The sequence below is a fragment of the Lagopus muta genome, chromosome 13 (genome assembly GCF_023343835.1).
Source record: "Lagopus muta isolate bLagMut1 chromosome 13, bLagMut1 primary, whole genome shotgun sequence".
NCBI lineage: Eukaryota > Metazoa > Chordata > Aves > Galliformes > Phasianidae > Lagopus > Lagopus muta.
This window is the reverse complement of record NC_064445.1, coordinates 1,744,248-1,762,596: the sequence shown is the minus strand read 5'-3', so window position 1 is coordinate 1,762,596 and position 18,349 is coordinate 1,744,248. Positions and strand designations below refer to the sequence as shown.

At 61.9% G+C, this 18,349-nt stretch overlaps 1 protein-coding gene and 1 long non-coding RNA gene across 3 annotated transcripts; one reads left to right on the top strand and one right to left on the bottom strand.

The window, feature by feature from the left end:
* Positions 1–561: 561 nt before the first annotated feature.
* TSC22D3 (TSC22 domain family member 3) lies at positions 562–8,256 on the bottom strand. Of its 2 annotated transcripts, none has more exons than XM_048959732.1 (3): positions 7,856–8,256; positions 1,966–2,017; positions 562–1,515 (listed from the first exon to the last, which is right to left on the bottom strand). In XM_048959732.1, exons 1-3 carry the CDS (start codon positions 8,158–8,160, stop codon positions 1,270–1,272), a joined length of 603 nt encoding a protein of 200 aa, XP_048815689.1. In that variant the 5' UTR covers positions 8,161–8,256; the 3' UTR covers positions 562–1,269. The 2 variants fall into 2 exon arrangements, with proteins under 2 accessions (XP_048815689.1, XP_048815690.1); XM_048959733.1 differs by lacking the exon at positions 7,856–8,256 and adding an exon at positions 2,300–2,503.
* A 6,099-nt stretch (positions 8,257–14,355) lies between these two features.
* Positions 14,356–17,141, top strand: LOC125699632 (uncharacterized). The gene is made up of 2 exons (XR_007379633.1): positions 14,356–14,555; positions 15,503–17,141. It is a non-coding gene; the product is annotated as an uncharacterized LOC125699632 (long non-coding RNA).
* The last annotated feature ends 1,208 nt before the right edge of the window (positions 17,142–18,349 follow it).

The window sequence follows — 18,349 nt, the reverse complement described above, 5'->3', positions numbered from 1 at the left end:
ACCCTCACCGCAGTGAGGCCTGAAGCCACGGCAAAAGGCGGCAGGATGCGGTCAGCATGGCACAAACCCCACGGCACACCCCCAGAGGAGGGTGCTGCACCCATCCTGCTATGCTGCATCCATCTCAAACCCCATCCCTGCCGCCTGCAGGGCAACCACAGCCCCAGGGATGTCCACATCCATCACAGCTCTGTCTCTCACGTTGTATTTCAGGACGGTCCAATCTTGTGCTCAGTGCTACAAGATGCCATGGCATCAACAGTGGAGGAGAGCAGCCCCCTGCATGACCCCTCCAGCACATCCCTGCACACATGGGGACACTGAGACCTGCAGGCTCCGCTCACCTTCCCCTCCATAGGATGCAGAGTGCTGCTCTCATCTCCAAAATCCCACAGGAGCCCATCCAGGGGTCTGACCCAAAGGAGCAGCACCACGAAACCCCAAGGCTTGGCAGCACCTGGGGAACAGCAGCCCCATCCCACCCCCAGTCTCAGCCCATACCGCTCCATCCCCCCGACGGCCCCCTCCCCATCTGCAGACACACAGCACGGGCGCAGGTGCTTCTATAAAAAAGTAGACTTTATTGCAATTTCTACCTAAAAATGTACACAACCACGTCACCGCTCCAACCGTCCGACGTCTGCAGGGACGTCCCGTCGCTCGGGGGGGGAGGAGGGGGGAACGCAGCACCCATTGCTGCCATCCCGCATTTCGGGGCCGTTTTGGGGCCTCTGGCCACCCAGTTCCCCCAGTTCCACCCTGGTGCCATTCCAGTCTCCTTTCAAATCCTGCCCAGAAGGGCACAGCCGGCCCGCAGCATCCTGCAGACACCGCATAGACACAGCTACAGAAACACCTCAACTCTAGTCAAACAAGGTTTGGTTGGTTTGGTTTTCTTTTTGGTTGTCGTTCTTCTCTTTCTTTCCTTGTAATCCCCACGCCGACGTGCGTGCAACCGAAACAGCTGCTCAAGTCCAGGTTTGGGTTGCTCCCCCCACCCCCCACAACGCTGGGGCTCGGCGCGCTCCTTCCAGCCGCATCCCCATGGTCAGCACTACGGGGTCTCGGCGAGCTCTGCCCCACACAGCGCAGGGAGGGCAGACAGATGGGGGTCAGCCACCGGCATCTCCCGGAGGGACGAGCATCCCGGCACCGGGTTCCGGCAGTCCTCTGAGCCAAGGCAGAAAAACTTGGCTTATTTTGGTATCGTTGCAGGAGATGAAGTAGAAAGAGTTCCGTGGCTCTGCCCACCCCAAGGACAGAGCCACTTTACACCGCAGAGCCCCCCGAGTGCTGGGCCGGGGGGGCAGGCTCCGGGCTCTGCTCCTGGGGCTGCAACACCTCGGATGGGAGCCGTGACTGGAACTTCTCCAGCTGCTCGGGGCTGGCCAGGGTCTTCAGGAGGCTGTTCTCACGCTCCAGCTGCGAGTTCTTCTCCAGCAGTTCCTTAATCTGCTCCTTCAGCACCTCCACCTCCTCCCGCACCGCGTACATCAGGTGGTTTTTCACCAGGTCCTGCGTTGGGGGGGGGGGGAGGGGGAAGGATGGGGTCCGTTGGTGGGATGTTTCATGGAGCTGCCCCATCCCTTCCTGCACCCTGCTGCCCCCCACCCCCAAGGCACCCCTCCTCCATCACCCTCACTGATCCATCACCTCCCTCCTCAAGGTGCAGAGGCAGCCTGCAATTCCCCATCACCCACAGGGCCTCGCTCAATCCCCAAGACCCCCGAAGGGTCCCACACCCCCCCCCCCCCCCCCATTCCCCCTCCATCCCCCCCTGTTTCTCTGCGCACTGCGGCGCAGACGGAGCCAATGAGCACTGCCAGCTGCAGGCAGACAAAGGAGCCGCTCTGCCCAGCAACAGGCTGGGGAGCAGGGGGACCCCTATGCTGGACATGGCACCTCCCGGGAGCAGGGCCTCCCCCCCCCACAAACCCCTAAAGATGACAGAAGGCTGCGGCTCACCATTGCCTGCTCGATCTTGTTGTCAATGGCCACCACGCTGGCTCCGGAGGCACTGGAATAAAGCAGGGAAGGTGCAGGTTAGCAGCAAATCCCCGAGGTCCGTGCAGTGGGGCGCATCCCCCAACCCCTCCATCAACGGCGCAGCAAGCAGAGAGCCCCCCCTGCATGGAGGGCAACGAATGAAGCTCATCTCTTAATGGGATGGAACACAGAAAGCGCCGTTCCCATAGGGAGCAACGCACTGCGCTCCCCACTTCACGGGCTCAGTGCTCCACGCTGCCCCGTTCCGGAGGAGCAATAAATACCGGGATGGGAGCCCAGGGGCTGCCCCTACCTGTTGTCCAGCTTCACGGAGACCACGTCCCCCCCGAGCAAAGAGGAGAAGAAGGAGATGGAGAAGTTGTGCAGCTGATAGACAGCCACCTCCATGGGGGAGTGGTACACGCCGGTGCTCATGGCTGCGCGGATCGTTGCGGGCAGCTGCGGGTCCGGAGCGCACTGCGGGGCCCGGCTCACGCCCTGGCTTATATGGGCGGCGGGCGGGGACACGGGAGGGGGGTGGGGGCCGCCCCCAGCGCCGCAGCGCCGCTCCCGGTAATGCTGAGCGCTGCCCGCTAATTGCTCGCTAATTGCACGGGCTCCTCCGTGCGCCCAGCGCTCCTCCCCTGATCCGTGCTGCGCCCCCGAACGTGGGGTGCTGAAGGGTTTGGGGTGGGGAAAGAAGGGTGGGCCCCGAGTTTGGGGTGGCTGTGGGGTGTGGGGCTCAGTGTGGGGTAGGGAGAAAGGGTGTGCGGAGGGAAAGGGGTGTGAGAACCCAAGGAAAGTGCAGGAAGGGGGCACCGATTGGAAGAGCGTGCAAAAAGAGATGCGCAAAATAAGAAGGGGGGTGCCGAGGGGGAAAGGGCGCGCGAAACGAAACAAACGAAAGGTGCGCAAAGTGAAAAAGCGGGGAGCAAAGCGAAACGGAGAGCGAAACGAAACCCAGAGAGCGCAAAAACAACGCGTCGTCGGGCGAGGAACCGAGATCGGCTCGGAACAAAACAACGAGAGGGAAAAAAAAAAAGAAAAAAAAAAAGCACAACAGAAACGGGAGCGAACAACAACCGGAGAGCAAAACAACCCCCGGGCGCAAAACAACCCGCGGCCGCCCCGCCTCCTCCCCCCCCCCCCCTTCCGCCCTTGCGTAACCCCGCCGTGCTGCTGGGGAGGGGGGGAGGGGGGGAGGGCAGCCCCCTCCCGTGGTCGGGCTCGGGGCTGCAGGGCTGCCGGACCCCCCCCCCCCCCGGCTCTCCATGGGGTCCTGAGGGGCGCAGAGGGTGGAAGCGTCGAGCAGCACCGTGTGCGTGCTGCATGTAGGGCACCCTAAAGCCGTGGGGGGAGGGGGGTTGTTGCTACCCTAAAGCTGTGGGTGGCGATGATCCCCCCCTTGCCTACCCTGCTGGGCTAGCATTGCCCCCCTGCCTTGCTCCCTATCCCCACCCGGAGCTTATCGCTGCCCTCTGGACCCAGCAGGACTTTGTCCCGTTGCTGGGTGCTCTGTGGAATACCCCTCCAAAAAAACCCCACTGATTTTTGGGGTTGGTGCCATGGCCGTGCCCTCTGAGCAGGGAGGGGTGCAGCCGAACCCCACCTGGGTCTTCTGGGGGTGGGATGGGCGAGCAGTTTGCCCACTCACCCACGGAGGGGGCACACACGGGGATCCCTTTCTCCCGGTCGAGAGGTGGCACGTTGCCCTGTGCCGGCCCCATCCTGACCGCCGCGGAACCCCTGGACCCCCAGAGCCCCACTCACCAGTCCCTCCTCCTGAAGAGGCTCGGGGAGTACGGCGGGGGTGCGGCCATGCCCCTCTGTGTCCCCTCTGCACCCCGCAGCTCTCCAAGGGCACAGCCAGGGCACTGGCCGCATCCCGGGGCCGCAGGGAGGGGATTTGGGCACGGGGTAGGGACGCCGGGGGGTGACCTCAGCCACGCTCAATTGTCCCTTTCAGAGCCCGGAGTGTCAGCCGGGGCAGCGGGCGGGTGAAAGGCGCTCTGTGTGTGCAGGGTGACAGCCCTGAGATGCCACCAGGCGGGCAGGATGCGCTCAGCGGCACCGTGCCGGGGTCCCCAGCAGCAGGAGCCCACCCAGCCCGGTGTACAGAGCACCGAAGGAAGTGTGCACACAGCTTTGTGCCTCCTAAGCTGCAGCGCATGGGGAATCTCAGGGCAGCTCCACGCAAAGCCCTGCACCTGCTTGTGGTGTTGTGGGGCGCGCACACACGCCGGGCTGCAGCTTGCAACCCATGCACGCCCCGCACACACCCCCACGGCATGCACACGTGTGCATTCCCACACACCTTGGCACTCTGCATGCACACACCTGCACGCACGCGCTTGTGTGTGCACGCCCTGCAAGCACACGTGTGCCCACGGATGCATCTTGCAGGCACGTTGCACGGCGAGTGCCACACACAGCAGTCCTGGAGCCCTTGGGCTGCTCCGTGCCCCCCTCCGGCCCTCCTGCTCTCTCCCAAGGCCTCGGCTCAATGGGAGGAAGGCCCTGCAGAGGGTCGGAGCCGTGGGAAACTCTCGCTGCTGGCCTTGGGGAGGCCACCGAGTGCTGCAGGAGCCGTGCCAAGCAGACCTCCAGCTCCAGGCGCACAGCAAAGCTTGCACGCACGCACAGAGGAGCCCCCTGGCCCAACCCCCCAGCCCCACACCATGTCCCCGTCCCCAGGACTTTGGGGCTCACACAGCCCTCCGCCCATCACGTGGCACACAGCACAACCCCTATGGGCGTGCACGCTCCGCCGGCGGCTCCTCCAAACCCCAAACCCCGGGCGCCCCACAGCAACGGGGCCTCAGCGCTTCGCGCCAGGGGGAACCCCAACACCCCAGTGCCACACCCTGGGGTGCCCCCCTCGCCTTGGGGAGGCCGTGCTGGGTGCAGGGGGGGGCTGGCAGGCTCCCCGCTCCAGCTGTAGGGCGGCCTGCTTCCTCTGATAAAGGGACTTGGCCGTACTCCCAGTTCCCGGCTCGCTGGCGTGTGAGCGCGCAGCCCCGCTGACAGCCGCGATTTTCCTTTTTCTTTCCAACTTTGTCACCGGGACCCCGTCCCACACCCCGCCCCGCTGCGCCCTGCTAGCATCAGTTTGAGGATGCAGGGATGGAGAGCACGTGGATGGGAGGCGTGCGGGAGAGGCCAGCTCGCTAATTGGAGAGCAGCTCATTAGGATACGGGTTGGGAAGCAGCGCGTGGGCACCCTGTGCAGCGACACCCCACAACCCAGGAAACGCAGCATCCTTCCCAATCCAGGCTTGGCATCTCTAACAGGACCCAAAAGCGGACAGATGGACGGATGAAGCACGGACAGCACAGCACCGAGGTCAGGGGCTGAGCCCCGAGGTCAGGCTGGGTCAGGTGATTTGGGGCTGGTTATTAATACCCCACCTGGCCTTTGGGAAGCACGCCGGGCATTTGGAATGGGACGCAGAGCTGCAGCCTCCCCGCCTCTCCTTTCCCCCCCCCCTCCCTCCCCCCGGTGACATTTCAGAACAATAACAACACTGAGGGTATGGGGCTGTGTGGGGCGTGCAGCTGTCACCCTGCTGCTGTGCCCCATGGGTCCGGGCACCGCTGTGCCACCGCCTGGGGACGGCCTCAGAAGGTGCCTGAAACCCCGTGCTACACCTCCATCCAAACTCTAATTCTCAGCCCAATCCCAACCCTAAAGCCAACCCTAAAACTAACCCCAACCCTAACACCAACTCCTAACCCGAGCCCTAAACCAGCCCTAACTCCAACCCTAAGACCAATCCCCAAACTAGCCCTAACCCCAGCCATAGACCTGACCTTAACCCCAATTCTCATCCTAACCCCAGCCCTGAACCACAGCCCTAACTCCAACCCTCATCCCGATCCCAACTGTAATTGTACACCTAATTCCAACCCTCACCATAAACCTAACCTTAATCCCAACCCTCACCTGAACCCTTACACCCATTCCTAACATCAAACCCCAGCCCCATCCCTCTCCCTTTCCCTCACCCTACTCCTCACCCTGCCCTGAACTGCTGCCCCATAGGACTGAGGTTGGGCTGCCAGCCCCACAGGAGCTGCCTGGTTGGTATTGAGAGTCGATGACCTCTGGGGTCTTCTCCACCCCAAGTGCCTCCACTTGGATACCCTAACCCTAACCCTCCACATGATTCCACAGGACCTCTTTCAGGATTCTGCATCACACCCCAAAACCGGTGCTGGGGGGCCCCTGCCTGCCCCCCCCCCATCCCCCCAGGTCTAAATACAACCTCAGTCAGAGGGTGACAAACTCCTGTCCCCATGCCAGCAGCACAGATAAATATAGCTTGCTGCTCATCGGCGGGGCACGGCCACGGGGCGAGCGCAGCCCTCCTGCTCCCCTGCCCCACAACCAGTGGGGCCGTGATGCTCAGAGCCCGGTGACCCCTTTTTTGGGGGGCTCCCACGCAGTTCAGCCCCGGCTCGCAGCCCCACGCCCACCCGCTGTCCCTGCTCAAAGGCCTCTTGTCACTGCAGCCCACGCGCTGCAGGAATGCGTTCTGCAGGGCCACCCCTCTGGGTTCTGCATGGCAGGGACTGGGATGAGCAGCACTGGGCCATAGATGCCACCTCCTGCCCTCTGAGAGGGGTTGGGATTAGCATTGGGGTCGAGGTTAGGGTTAGGGGGAAGGTTAGGGTAGGTTTGGGGTTAGTCTTAGGGTTGGGGTTAGGGCTGGAGTTGGTCTCAGGGTGGGGTTTAGTGTTAAGGTGAGGGGTTAGCATTGTTAGGGGGTTGAGTTTAGGGTTAGGAGTTGGGATTGGTTTTAGCCTTGGGAGTTCCTATGGCAAGAGCACGGAGCATCCATCCTGCATCCCTGCAGAGAGCTGGGGGGGAAACCCCCCAAACCAGGCTGGGGGTGCCCAGGGTGGACTTTGTGAGTCCCCCCATTGTGAGCCTGGCCCCACTGAACACGGACCCATCATCCACACCGCCTCCTCCTGCAGGTGTCCATGGGCCACTGTGGCCACCAAATGCAGAGCCAGCAGTGCCATACCCCCATGGCTGCAGTGCCATACCCCCAAAGGCTGCAGTGCCATACCCCCATGGGCTGCAGTGCCATACCCCCAAAGGCTGCAGTGCCATACCCCCATGGGCTGTGTTATCGGGGTGTTCCCTGGCACCACAGCCCTCACCCCATCCACTATCGCCTCCCGCCTCACCTGACGCATTTCCCCAGGAGGAGAAAGTTCAGGTTGGAGCAAAACAACAGCGGCTGCAGGTGTGGGCATTGTGGGGAGGGACGCAGGAGGAGGGGGCAGATTGGGGCGGCGTGGGGCACCGAACCCAAAGTGGACACATCGTAACCACGGGCACCGCTTTCGTGGGTGCACAGCTTCGGTCTCCAGCACGCATGGGGGGACACTGTCACCTCCCTCCCCCGTGTCCCCTCCCTCCCTCCCTGCCCGCATCACACGCAGGGAACCCTCGCCGTCTCTCCCCCATTTCCCCCCATGGGGCGTGCAGAGGGTGCTCTGGCGGGCAGCCCGGCTCCTCCTCTCCTACCTGAGCGTCTGCCCCGCGTTATGCAAGGGCTGCGGGAGCCGTGGGGAGAGGTCACGCAGGTGCCACGTGCGGGGCCATGTGCCCTCATGCAGCGCTATTTTGGGGACACCGACGGGAGCGCCCGATGGGGGCTGCGCGGGGGATGGGGAACGGCTCCAGAGAGGGGCTCCCCACGTCCCACCGACCCGTAGGGGGCTGCAGGTGGCACCACCCCAAGTGACAGCCGTCCGTGTCCCCGACCCTCCGGGCACGGCGGGGACGAGCGCGGGGTCCGGGGAGCGCGGCACGCAGCCGGCAGCGGAGCGCGGCCCCGCAGCAGCGGGCACCCACCTGTGGAAGAGCAGCAGGATGGAGAGCAGCGTCTGGTCGATGTTCCTGTTGCAGATGCCCTGGTTGAGGAGGTAGCAGGGGTCCCGCACGACGGGCTCCAGCGAGTCCTGGCGCATGATGGAGCTCAGCTTGGCGGCGTTCAGGTTCTCGCCCTCCAGCTGCTCCCGCAGCTGCCGGAAGCCGCTGGCGGTGGGGCTGCCCGGGTTGTTGTTCTCTCCCCCCCCGGCCCCCACCAGGTCCAGGCAGCAGTTGCAGCAATCCAACCCCACGGGCGAGCGGCACTGCTCGCCGGCCGACGAGGACATCCCGGGGCCGAGCGCCGCGCGCAGCCGCCCGGCCCCGCTCCTCCCGGCTCCGCTCCGGTTCCGCTCCCGCTTCGGCGAACGGCGGCCCCGAGCGCCCGGCCCCGCTCCCCGCCCCGCACCGCCGCCCCACCCCGGGGAGCCCGCCCCGCCGGCACCCGCTGCGGGCAGCCCGGCACCGCCCCATGGCAGCGCCCGGAGCTGCGGAGCTCCCTCCGAGGGGCCGGCTGGCACCGAGCCCGCAGTCCCCATGGCTCCCGCCGCTGGCTCAGCCCCGGGGGTACCGGCACCCCCCCCCTCATCCGCCGGGCGCCCACCGCCCCTGCGGCACACGCTGCCGGTCCCAGCCCCGCCACGCCGCCCCGCTGCACCCGCTGCACTCATTGCTCCATTGGCACCCGATTCCAACGGGCACCCGCTGCCCTACTGGCGCCCAATGCTCCGCTGGCACCCAATGCCCCACTGAGCACCCCCTGCCCCATTGGTGCTCACTGCTCTAATGGCACTCAGTGCCCCATAGGCACCCGCTGCCCCGCTGGCACCGAGGTCCCACTCTGTGCCTCCTGGGATGGCCGTGACATCAACCCCCCTGGGTGTCCTGTTGGTGCCCCACTGAACACCTGTTACCCCATAGGCACCCAAGGCTTCGCTGGGACCCAAAGTCACACTCTGTGCCCCCTGGGGTGGCCGTGACATCGCCCCCAAAGCTCAGGGCAAAGGCCCAGAGCATTTTGGGAAAGAGAAGCTCCCAGAAGGGCAGAGCACCCTGGGGCCGTAGGGTTGGGCAAGGGGAAACGGGCAGAGGGAGGAAAGGTGATTTTGGAGCACGGCAGGAGCATCTGTGAGGGCAGCGAGCTGTGAGGTGCAAGGAACCAATGGGAAGTGTCCCAGTAGTGGCTGTGGTTAGTGTGGGATGGGATGCTCAGTACTGGGAGAGGGAATGGGGAGTGGGCAGGAGGGGGAGGCAGTGAGAGGCAATCCTGCATGCAGGGGGTGGTGGGCAGAGATAAAGGCAGAGAACGTGGGTCAAAACCCAGCTGGCACCCAGCGCCCAGCACCTGGCACCGGGAGCAGGGTGGTACAGAATGGGTGCTGCTGGGGGAAGGCAGAAACACTCCATCAGCTCTCCTGGTTCCCTTTTTGGAGAGGAGGAAGAGGTTTCACGTGAGGATGAAGCACTCTCCACCCCACAAAGACCCGTGGCATCAGGCTGCCGAGGGCATCTGTCGCACAGCTCTGCTCTGGGGCCTTGTGCTGCCCCACAAGTGGCCGTGGGTGCCCGGTGGGGGGGTGGGAGGGGGGTGATGGAGGCTGCTGCCATCCCGTGGGCACAGCGGGGTAGGGCACAGCACTGACACCCGCCAGACACCATGTGCCACCTGTCCCCGAGGGTGCCAGCTGCTGTCCCCGTGTCGGGGCTGTGATGTGAGGCTAAGAATACCCGGTGCTGTCACAGCTGTGACATTTCCCGGTGCCGCCCCCTCTCCAACCCTCCGGGCACGGTGCATCTGCTGCCCGATGTCACTGCAGGGACAGGGGACAGTGGGCTGCGAGGACGCGTGTGGCACAGTCAGACACAGGGGTGGCAGCCCCTGTTGCCACGTCCCTGCTGTCATCAGGGCGCCCCGTGCTTGCGGCTCCTGCAGGACATCAGTGCGGGTACCACAGCTCTGACCCCAGTGTCCCCAAGAGCTGGAGCCACGTGCCAAGGGACACGGACTGTGCACAGGGACGGGGCTTCCCTGAGCTGCTCGGTGTGGGGCAGCGTGTGGGGCAGCAACACTGGCGCTCAGCCCTTTGCACGGGCCCCCGGCTCCCCTTTTTGCTCCCCCCCCCATCGCAGAGCGCTGACCCCCAAGCTGTGTTTCCCCATGGCTGCCCCACAGCGGGTGGCTCTGGGGACGGCCGCTCGCTGCCAGCCCCACAGCTGCCACTTGCATAACGGTGAGTCACGCCGCATGCTGCGCGTGCCTTCCGCGCTGTGCAACGCTCCAGCAAACAAATCCCTCCGAGTGCCCGGCGGGGCCCTGCTGCAGGATGGGGGATGGATTCCTTGGGGTGTGCCACGGGCTGCTCGTCAAGTCCATGGTTGCAATTAGAAACGCATTGTGCCGTCGTGCTAATTGCTTTTCTTCGAGATGGAGAGGAGGTGGCGACTCGCCCTGCAGGGGTTGCTCCTCTTCCCGAGCTCAAAATGATTCAAAATGATCAGCTTTCTTTTTTTTTCTGGCCTTCGTTCCCAGCCTGTGATGTGTCCCTGTGCACAGTGCCACCCTCCCGCCTGCTGTAGGAATGTCACCACGTCCCTCCCCTGGGTTGCAGGAACCCAACAGGGTGTGTGGGATGTGCCGGAGGAAGGCTGGTGTGGGGCATCAAAGGGGCAGGATGTGGGGCACGGCGTGGTACACTGTGGTGTGGTTGGGATGTGGGGAAGATGGGGTGATGGAATGATGGAGGGGATGGAATGATGGAGGGGCATGGTGGGGATGCAGGGTGGGACATGGTGGAGAAATGATGTGGGTGGGGTGCAGGAGGGGACGTGGTGGAGGCAGTGGGGATGGAAAGGATGGAGGGGACATGGGGGGGATGGGAATGATGGAAGGGACATGGGGAGCATGGTGCAGGGGACACGATGGGGACATGGTGGTTGGAGGAGGTTGGTGGCCCTGCCTGTGGCACAAGGGGTTGGAACTCGATAATCCTTAGGGTCCCTTTCAACCCAAGCCATTCTATTTTATGATTCTATGGTGGGGATGGGATGATGGAGGAGATGTTATGGGGCCGCAGGAGGGGACATGGTGAGTCATAGTGGGGATGGGGTGATGCAGGGGACATGATGGGGATGGGGATGCATGGGGCAGGGTGCGTGAGAAAAGCTGGGGACACAGTGGGGACACATTGGGGCTGCACCTCCCAGGCCCCCAGCACAGCACTGCAGGCGGTGGGGACACACGGTGGCACTTCCCCTCCTCATCCTCTGCTCTCCGTGGGGCTCCTCCGCGCCACACACAGCTCAGGCAGTCGCAGTGGGCACCCGGAGCATCACTGCGGTGGCATTTGGGAGAACACCCACACGGCCAGCAGGAGGTGCGCGTGCCCCCCTGGGTTCTGCCGGCTGCAGCTCCATCCCCGCAAAGCCCCTGCGGTGGGGGTGGCTCCTTCCCCTTCCTATCGGAAGCTGGATGTGTGGAGAAGGCAGAAAGGCACCGCCGTGGTGGTGGCTCCTAATTCCGTCTCTAATTAGCGCCGGTGCCGCTCCGCCCGGCTGTGTGCTGCTCTCACCGCGCCCCCCCCCGACGCGCTCAGTTCAGCGACCGCAGAGATCAGGGCTTTATTAAGACGTACGAAGTCGCATTACGCTCAATTGAGTGCGGAAACTCGTTTAATTGGGCCGAACGCTCGCCCGGTCGGTGCCAAAACCAACGTGCAGAGCGCCGGCTTCGCTGAAATTCGCCACGGCCCTTGTGGGCGGCCGGGACAGCCGCGTGCACGCGCACCCTGCGTGCGCGTGCACAGCCACGTGCACTGCTTGCACACCCACCCGCAGGAGCCACGCCCACGCTCCCTCGCGGCCTCCCGTGCACGCGCAGTGCGTGTGCGCGCACACACACAGATGCAGACACGGGCGCGCTCACAGCCCCCCCAGCTGCGTGCACGTGTGCGCGCCCACACCTACGCGCGCGCACTGCCACACCTGTGCCTGCAGCAGCCGCTGGGTGGCAGCAGGGCCCCGGCGCTGCGGCGCTTCGCTGGGACGGAAAGATTGGGGAGCATCCGGCAGCCCGGAGCGGAGCGGGCAGGGAGCGCGCAGAGCTGCTCGGCACGACGCTGGGATGCGGTGGGAATAGGAAAAGCGCCCCGGAGAAGTTTACGGATGAGACAGAAGCCTGGGACGGTTGTGGGTTTGACGTAATGGCGATGAACTTGCTGCTGCGTCGTGCGGACGGAACGGCGCCCTTCGGGTCTCGGCGCGCGGCTGCAGAGCCGTTGTTGGGTTTAAAGCCCCCGTGCTCAGCGTGGCCGTGGGGCTGGGAGGTGGCGCTGCACGCTGTGGGCTCCACGTGGCCGCCCCGAAGTCGCCGAGAAAGGAGGAGGGTGGGAGGCCGTGGGATGGGAGGTGCTTGGATGCATTGCTGAGCCCCCCGCGGGGCTCTCCGGGGACACCCCTGGTGCCACACGGCGACAACGCAGAGCTGGGGACGCGGTGACAGCTCCCTGTGCCCCAACCCCTCCAGCTTGGTTCCAGCGCGGCTTTTAATTAAATCTTCATGAAACACCCATTTGAGATGCTTAATTTCAAGTGAGAGCTAATTAATTTTATGGGCCTTGGCCGCGTCTGCGTTATTCCTGAACTGGTGCCCAGGATGGGGCGGTCAGAACGCAGTGCTGACACTCAGGAGCTGCTGGATGCTTGTGTCTGGGAATGCTGCAGGTCAGCGTGTGGGGCTCCCCTGGGCCCCCCAGCATCGCTCCCCACCTTGGGATGCTCCGTTTGGGGTCAGTGCAAGGCTGGGATCCCACACCTGTTGCACCCATGCCAAAGCACTGGGTCCATTCCACACTCCTGTCCCTGTTCCTCAGGTGTTTGCCCCCAGGTGGACCTTGCCACCCCATTTTGAAGCAGAACGGTGGCCAAATCTTTGCTTTTCAATGATGGCATTTGGAGCTGGGGCAGCTTGGCTGTTCCTCTGTGTGGGCCACGCAACACCAATGTTCAGCACCCAAAGGGACGCAGCCAAGCACGGGGTTGGAGCCATGGCTGCTCCTGGTAGGACAGGACCCCAATGGGGGGCACTGCTTTGGCTGGAGCAGCCCCAGGTTCCTTCTCCAGAGCCCAGCAGACCTACAGGCTCCTGCTGCACTGCTGCCCATAAAGGGCTTGGTATTAAACCCTGACTGAAAACATGAATCACCTCTCTAATTAAACAGAGCTGCTCTGTGCCAGGAAATCTCTCCCTGTCAGGATATTTGTTTTCAAAGGGGAATAAATCTCGGGCAAAGCTGAAGATTGGCTCCCAGACCCTTTATCGCGGAGCGGCGGCGATTAATCCTGCGCACCCTGGCACCGGGGACGGAATAAAATTAATAGTAAATATGTATTTATAAGCTGCAGCGAGGCTGGAAGTGCCCAAACGCCCCCAAGAGCAGCGTTATCGTGCTGTAACCAAGCTTGCTTTGGCTTGCACCCCACAGCTGTTGTAGGATCAGCCCTCCCTGGGTGCGCTGTGCCCACAGGGGCGCCCACACCCTGTGCATCCCATAGCAGCTCTCCTGGCTTTGCTTGGGGGGGGGGGAATGTGAGGAATACTGCAGCGTTCCGATTAACTGCGAGGGCTGCGTGCATGAATCTTTAATTAGCTCCATCCCTCATGAATATGCACGGTATGCAAATGGCGGAGGGAAGGAGCCGGGAGTGGAGCGGGGGTGTGAAGGCAGAGCTGGAGCCGGCAGCCCCCGTATGGGGGACCCTATGGGAGCAGGGCTGAAGGAGCCAATGGGCCTCAGCTCGTCCCACTGATCCCAGCTCTGCTCAGGTCGGATGGCCTCTCTCTCTCTCTCGGTTGCCACTCCTTTCATTATTTTTGACAGCTCATCTCATTTGTACGCCGTTTCCCAGCGCTGAACCACACCGGGTTCGTTTGCCTCGCGCTCTGCTGTGAGAACAGTAATTGCACTGCAGTCCCTATTGAAGGACCTCCAAACAAGCCCAGAGCGACAGCTTTCCCGGGGGGTTTTGGACAAGTTTCTCCAGGCATCATCATTTGTGTCTGAGGACGTTATCTGTGCATCTCTCTCCGCCTGTCGGCGCTGACAGGGCACCCTCAGATCCGGGCGCGGGAGCTGAAGCCTGATGCTGTCATTCCCCACCTGACATTCGCTGCTCCTCTCATCCCAGCTAACTGCTCCCCACCATCACCACGGCTGGGGGCTTCCCTGCGGGCAGGCAGACCTGCCTTGCTTTGCCCTGCTCACAAGTTCTGTGGACAGAAGGAGATATTTGGTGCCTCGGTGCACAGCACGTCTCCATATCTCATTTCAGCTTGAGGCAGAGAGGTGCTGTGAGATGCTGCTCTTGCTCCAGCACCTCCTGGAGCGCAGCTCTCCTGCAAGACTGGAGCAAGCAGGTCTTGCTGACACGTGGGCTCCATCCTAGAACCACCCGTGGGGCACGAGGGCAGCCCAATCAGCAAGGCAAAGCACACCTGGAGCCTCTGTGTTCCCAGTTAGCTGCTACAGCTGGGGTCTGAGAGATGACCTCGTCTGTATGATCAGCAACACCTGCCCAGCAGTAACCAGGACAGCCCAATACAGAGCACAAATGAGTAGCATGAGGTGGGAGTTACTGCTGCCCGCCCCTGGGAGCAGATGCTGTTGGTTCTGAGGCTGCAGCTCAGCAGGTGGGATGGAACTCGGGGGGGGGTCACCCTCGTCCCTGGGAGTGGTGGTGTCACCTGGTGGTGCTCAGAACTGTGGGGACGTGGTGATGGGCATGGTGGGGTGTGCTGGGCTGTGAATCTGAGAAAGTTTTTCCACCTGGAATGATTCTATGGCTGATGGAGCTTGTCCAAGAGCTGGAGAGCTGTGTGCCATGGGGCGCAGCATGGTGAAGCTGCAGGGCTCCCCCTTCCACCCAGCGCCATCCAAATGCACTACCTGCAGCCTCAGTATGTTTGCAGCGTGGATGGGAAATGAAAAGGGCACCCTTGGCCCCCAGCAGCACCGTGCCATTCTGCAAATGTCTTCCAGACCTTTTGTTCAGATCAGGGCTGAGTGCTGCAGCAGGGCAAGGTGGGCTGTGTGCAGATAGCGAGCACTGCGCTGTTTGCTGGGCAGCAGGGGGTGGAAGTGTCCCAGGGACAGATTTCAGCTGGCATTCCCTGCAGCATCCCCTCTGCTTCCTTACAGCTGGGATTGCCATGGCATTGTCCTGGGGTGGTGATGTTTTCATGTAGAGGAGAGGGGACAGCACCCAAAGCGCCCCTCAGCCGTCACACGCTCTGCACAGCTGTGGGTTTGTTGGAGCTGTGAGCCAGCTGGGTGCTTCCCATGGCAAACTGGGCAAACTGGGCAAGAGTCCCTACCATGTCCCTTTTGCCCATGGGATTTTGCAAAGCTAAACAAGGGGGGGGGGGGGGGGTAACCATGCTCTCCCATGGGTGCTGATTTTGCCACATGTATGCATGGTGATGGGAGCTTTCCGGGCACTCAGGCTGAGGTTGGCACTACTTCCCCCTCCTGCTCCTTGCACTCACTGAGCTCTCAGGAGGGCTCAACACGTTTCTAACCTGCTAATGAGGACTTTTTCCCCTGCTGCAGTTCAAAACTTCATCCTTTTGCATTGCAGCTGCGGGCTGCCTGAGGTGCTCCCCGAATGCAGACCTCATTCTGCACCCCACACAAGCAGCAAAGTGCAGAGCCCTCATCTCACAGCGCTGTGGGGATTCATTGCAAGGATTGACATGCTCTGATGCAGAGCAAGCCTACCTTTCATGCTTTATTTTGTAGAGAAAAACGCACTGGCAGCACCAGGAAGGTGTTTAATTGCGCCCTGTGACTGCAAGTTTTATAACCCCAAATCGGGATGCAGTGTATTTAATTCAATTAAGTGCTATAAACCTCCCGTTATCCCCATCAGATGTTAACGAACCCTGGAACGCACAGCCTGCTTGATTTGCAGCTCCTGCAGCACCGAGCTGCCGTCATCTATACGTTTCTCAGCTGTTTCCAAACAGAACAGATTTTTATTACTCTTTGGCCACCTGCCCAGAATCGGTTACAATTTGGGGAGGGGGGAATGAGAAGACAGAAATTCCTCTTTCTCTTCTTCTCCCCTTTGCCACAAAGGGATTCTGAAAGGTGTAGAAAATGAACCAAGTGCCACAGCAAACCAAACGGGGGTGAGCTGCTGGGGGGGGCTCCTATGAACCGACACCATCGGTCCCCCCCCAGGGGCGGCGGTGCTGCGTCTGAAGGCACCGGGAGCCGCGTGTCCCCCCCCTCCCACCAGGGAGCAGCAGGGCTGGAGATGGGCAGGAGTGCTGCAGGAATACGGCAGGGGATGCGGCGAAGGACAAACCCTACAGAAAGCCGAGTGGCGTCCGGGACCTTGGAGAAATCTCCCGATGCTTTGTGCGGAGGAACGCGGCCCCGATGCGCGGAGCGGCTGCGCAGGGAGAGCCGGCTGGGCTTCGGGGCTGTGCTGCTCCTCCGAAGCACAACGCTTTGCTCGCACTGCCTGAAGACACCGCCGTCCTCATCGTCTAACGTGGTTATTTCCGGCTTTATTTTTTCCCTGGGTGATGTTTGGAGTCCAGCCTGCTCCATCTCCAGGCCGAGCGTTGTCACGCAATGCGTTGGCAGAGCAGAGCTGCCAGAGGAGGATCGGGGCTGGAGGGAGAAGATGCAAAAGTTGGAAGATGATTTCCTCCGCGAGCTCTTTGCTTTCTTTTTGTTTTCAGCCTCCCCGAGGCTTTTCAGCTCGCTAATCTGCGTGCTCTGCTGGCAGCCGTGCTGACCGGCGCTGTCTCATCGATGCTGCACGTTGCACTGCATCCTGCTGACAGCAGTCGTCCCATTCCAGCCTACTTTGGGGACATCTCACCCATAGCAGCTGAGTGTGCTGGACGGGAACGTCGAGGACTGCTGGGAACAGATGGGTTTTGTCCTGAGGTCTGGGCTAGGAATAGTGCTGTGGAGTGAAATGCTTTGGCAGAGCTCAGCGAGGAGCACAGGATGCACTGAGCAGAAGGAGCAGCAGGGAGCACAGCTCTGCTGACACTCTGCCCTTCTCCCCACCTGCAGCTCCCAGGTCTTTCCACACTGTTACTGTGCAGCTTCCCAACCCCTGTGCCCCTCTGTGCCATTTCTGTGTGCCCCAAGCAGAGCCCTCCTGTGGGCACCCTTCATCAAACAGAAGAGGTTTCAAAGTGCCACCCCTCTGTCCAAGGATGAAAGAGCCTCGCTGCCTGCGCTCTCCCCAGCAATTAACTGCCAAATCCACTCATGCTTTAGTGAGTTCTCCTCATTAAAGGGCACATGGCTCAGTGCTGGGGGCTGGCTAGCAATGAGAGCATCCTGACACCACCCACACCACTGTCTGAAGGCACTTGGAAGGGCCTTGTTGCCATTTGTCCTGCCTGTCGCTCCCTAAGGAGGCAGAGAATGGAGCAATGCCCAAGAATGTACCGTAGGAAACTGGCCTGTGGAGCAGGAGGCAGCCATGGCACCGTCCCCTCCATCTGTGGAAGGAGAAAGGAGAAATCAGCAGCATATCCTGCTGGCTGCAGAGCTTCCCATCGGGGTTTTCTCCAAGCTGCCGAACGCATGGAGGTGTCACCAAGCGGGCAATGTGTGTGGCAGATGGTGGGAGCCCCGGGTCACAAGCTGTCATGGCTTCCCAAAGTGGGAAAAGAAAATACTTTTGCTTTTGCAAGCAGTTTCACACCTCGTGAAGGAAATCAGCAGGCGGGACGGGAGAGCAGGGCACGTCCACCTGGGAGCTGTTGGTTGTAATCCCAGCTCCGCTGATCAGCCCCGAAAATCTGCTAGCTCTGGAGGTAGCATTAAATCAGGGTGGTTTCGTTGTTTGTTTTTCTTTTTTTAAGAGAATAGAAAGGAACACACGATGTGCAAACCCAAACCCAAAGCCGTGTTGGTGGCACGGCTTCTGTTGATACCGAGATCCTTCGCGCCCCTCCATTCAGGGATGCTCGGCGGCAGCGTGTGAGGCTCCCACCATCTTTTCCCTTTTTGCTCTGCAGAGATTTCACCCCCAAGATGCAGCTAAAGGGCATCAGCAGCATTCCCAACAGCAACTGCAGCTGATGGGCATCCATTGCCACATGGCCAGCACGAGCCACCCACGCCGCCTGCCCCACACGTCTCCCCATGGGCCCTTCTGGAGGCCGACTGCTATTTATGGCAGCCTCACAGACATGAGAACATTTGGGCTCTCTCCTCCACGCGAGCGAAACCCAAAGTTTTCTTTTAATCTCTGTGTGCAGAACGAATGCTGGCTCACTGCTCTATTTTTAGCTTCCCTGTAACGAGCGGCGAGAGGAGCAGCATGTTGATGAAGGGGGTTATTGCACGGCACTTCCCAGCATCTCCGTGCTTGGGGGGCTGCAGCTGCTGCTTTCCACCTCACCGCCACCCCATCAGCTCAGGGCTGCCTAAGGGGAGGCACTGGGAT

Excerpts from the sequence above, each read along its gene's own strand:
- TSC22D3 (XM_048959732.1), bottom strand. The coding sequence starts at position 8,160 with ATGTCCTCGTCGGCCGGCGAGCAGTGCCGCTCGCCCGTGGGGTTGGAT. Across the intron at positions 2,018-7,855 it reads ATCCTGCTGCTCTTCCACAG|TGCCTCCGGAGCCAGCGTGG; the intron begins GTGGGTGCCCGC and ends GCTTTATTCCAG. Across the intron at positions 1,516-1,965 it reads ACAAGATCGAGCAGGCAATG|GACCTGGTGAAAAACCACCT; the intron begins GTGAGCCGCAGC and ends CCCCCAACGCAG.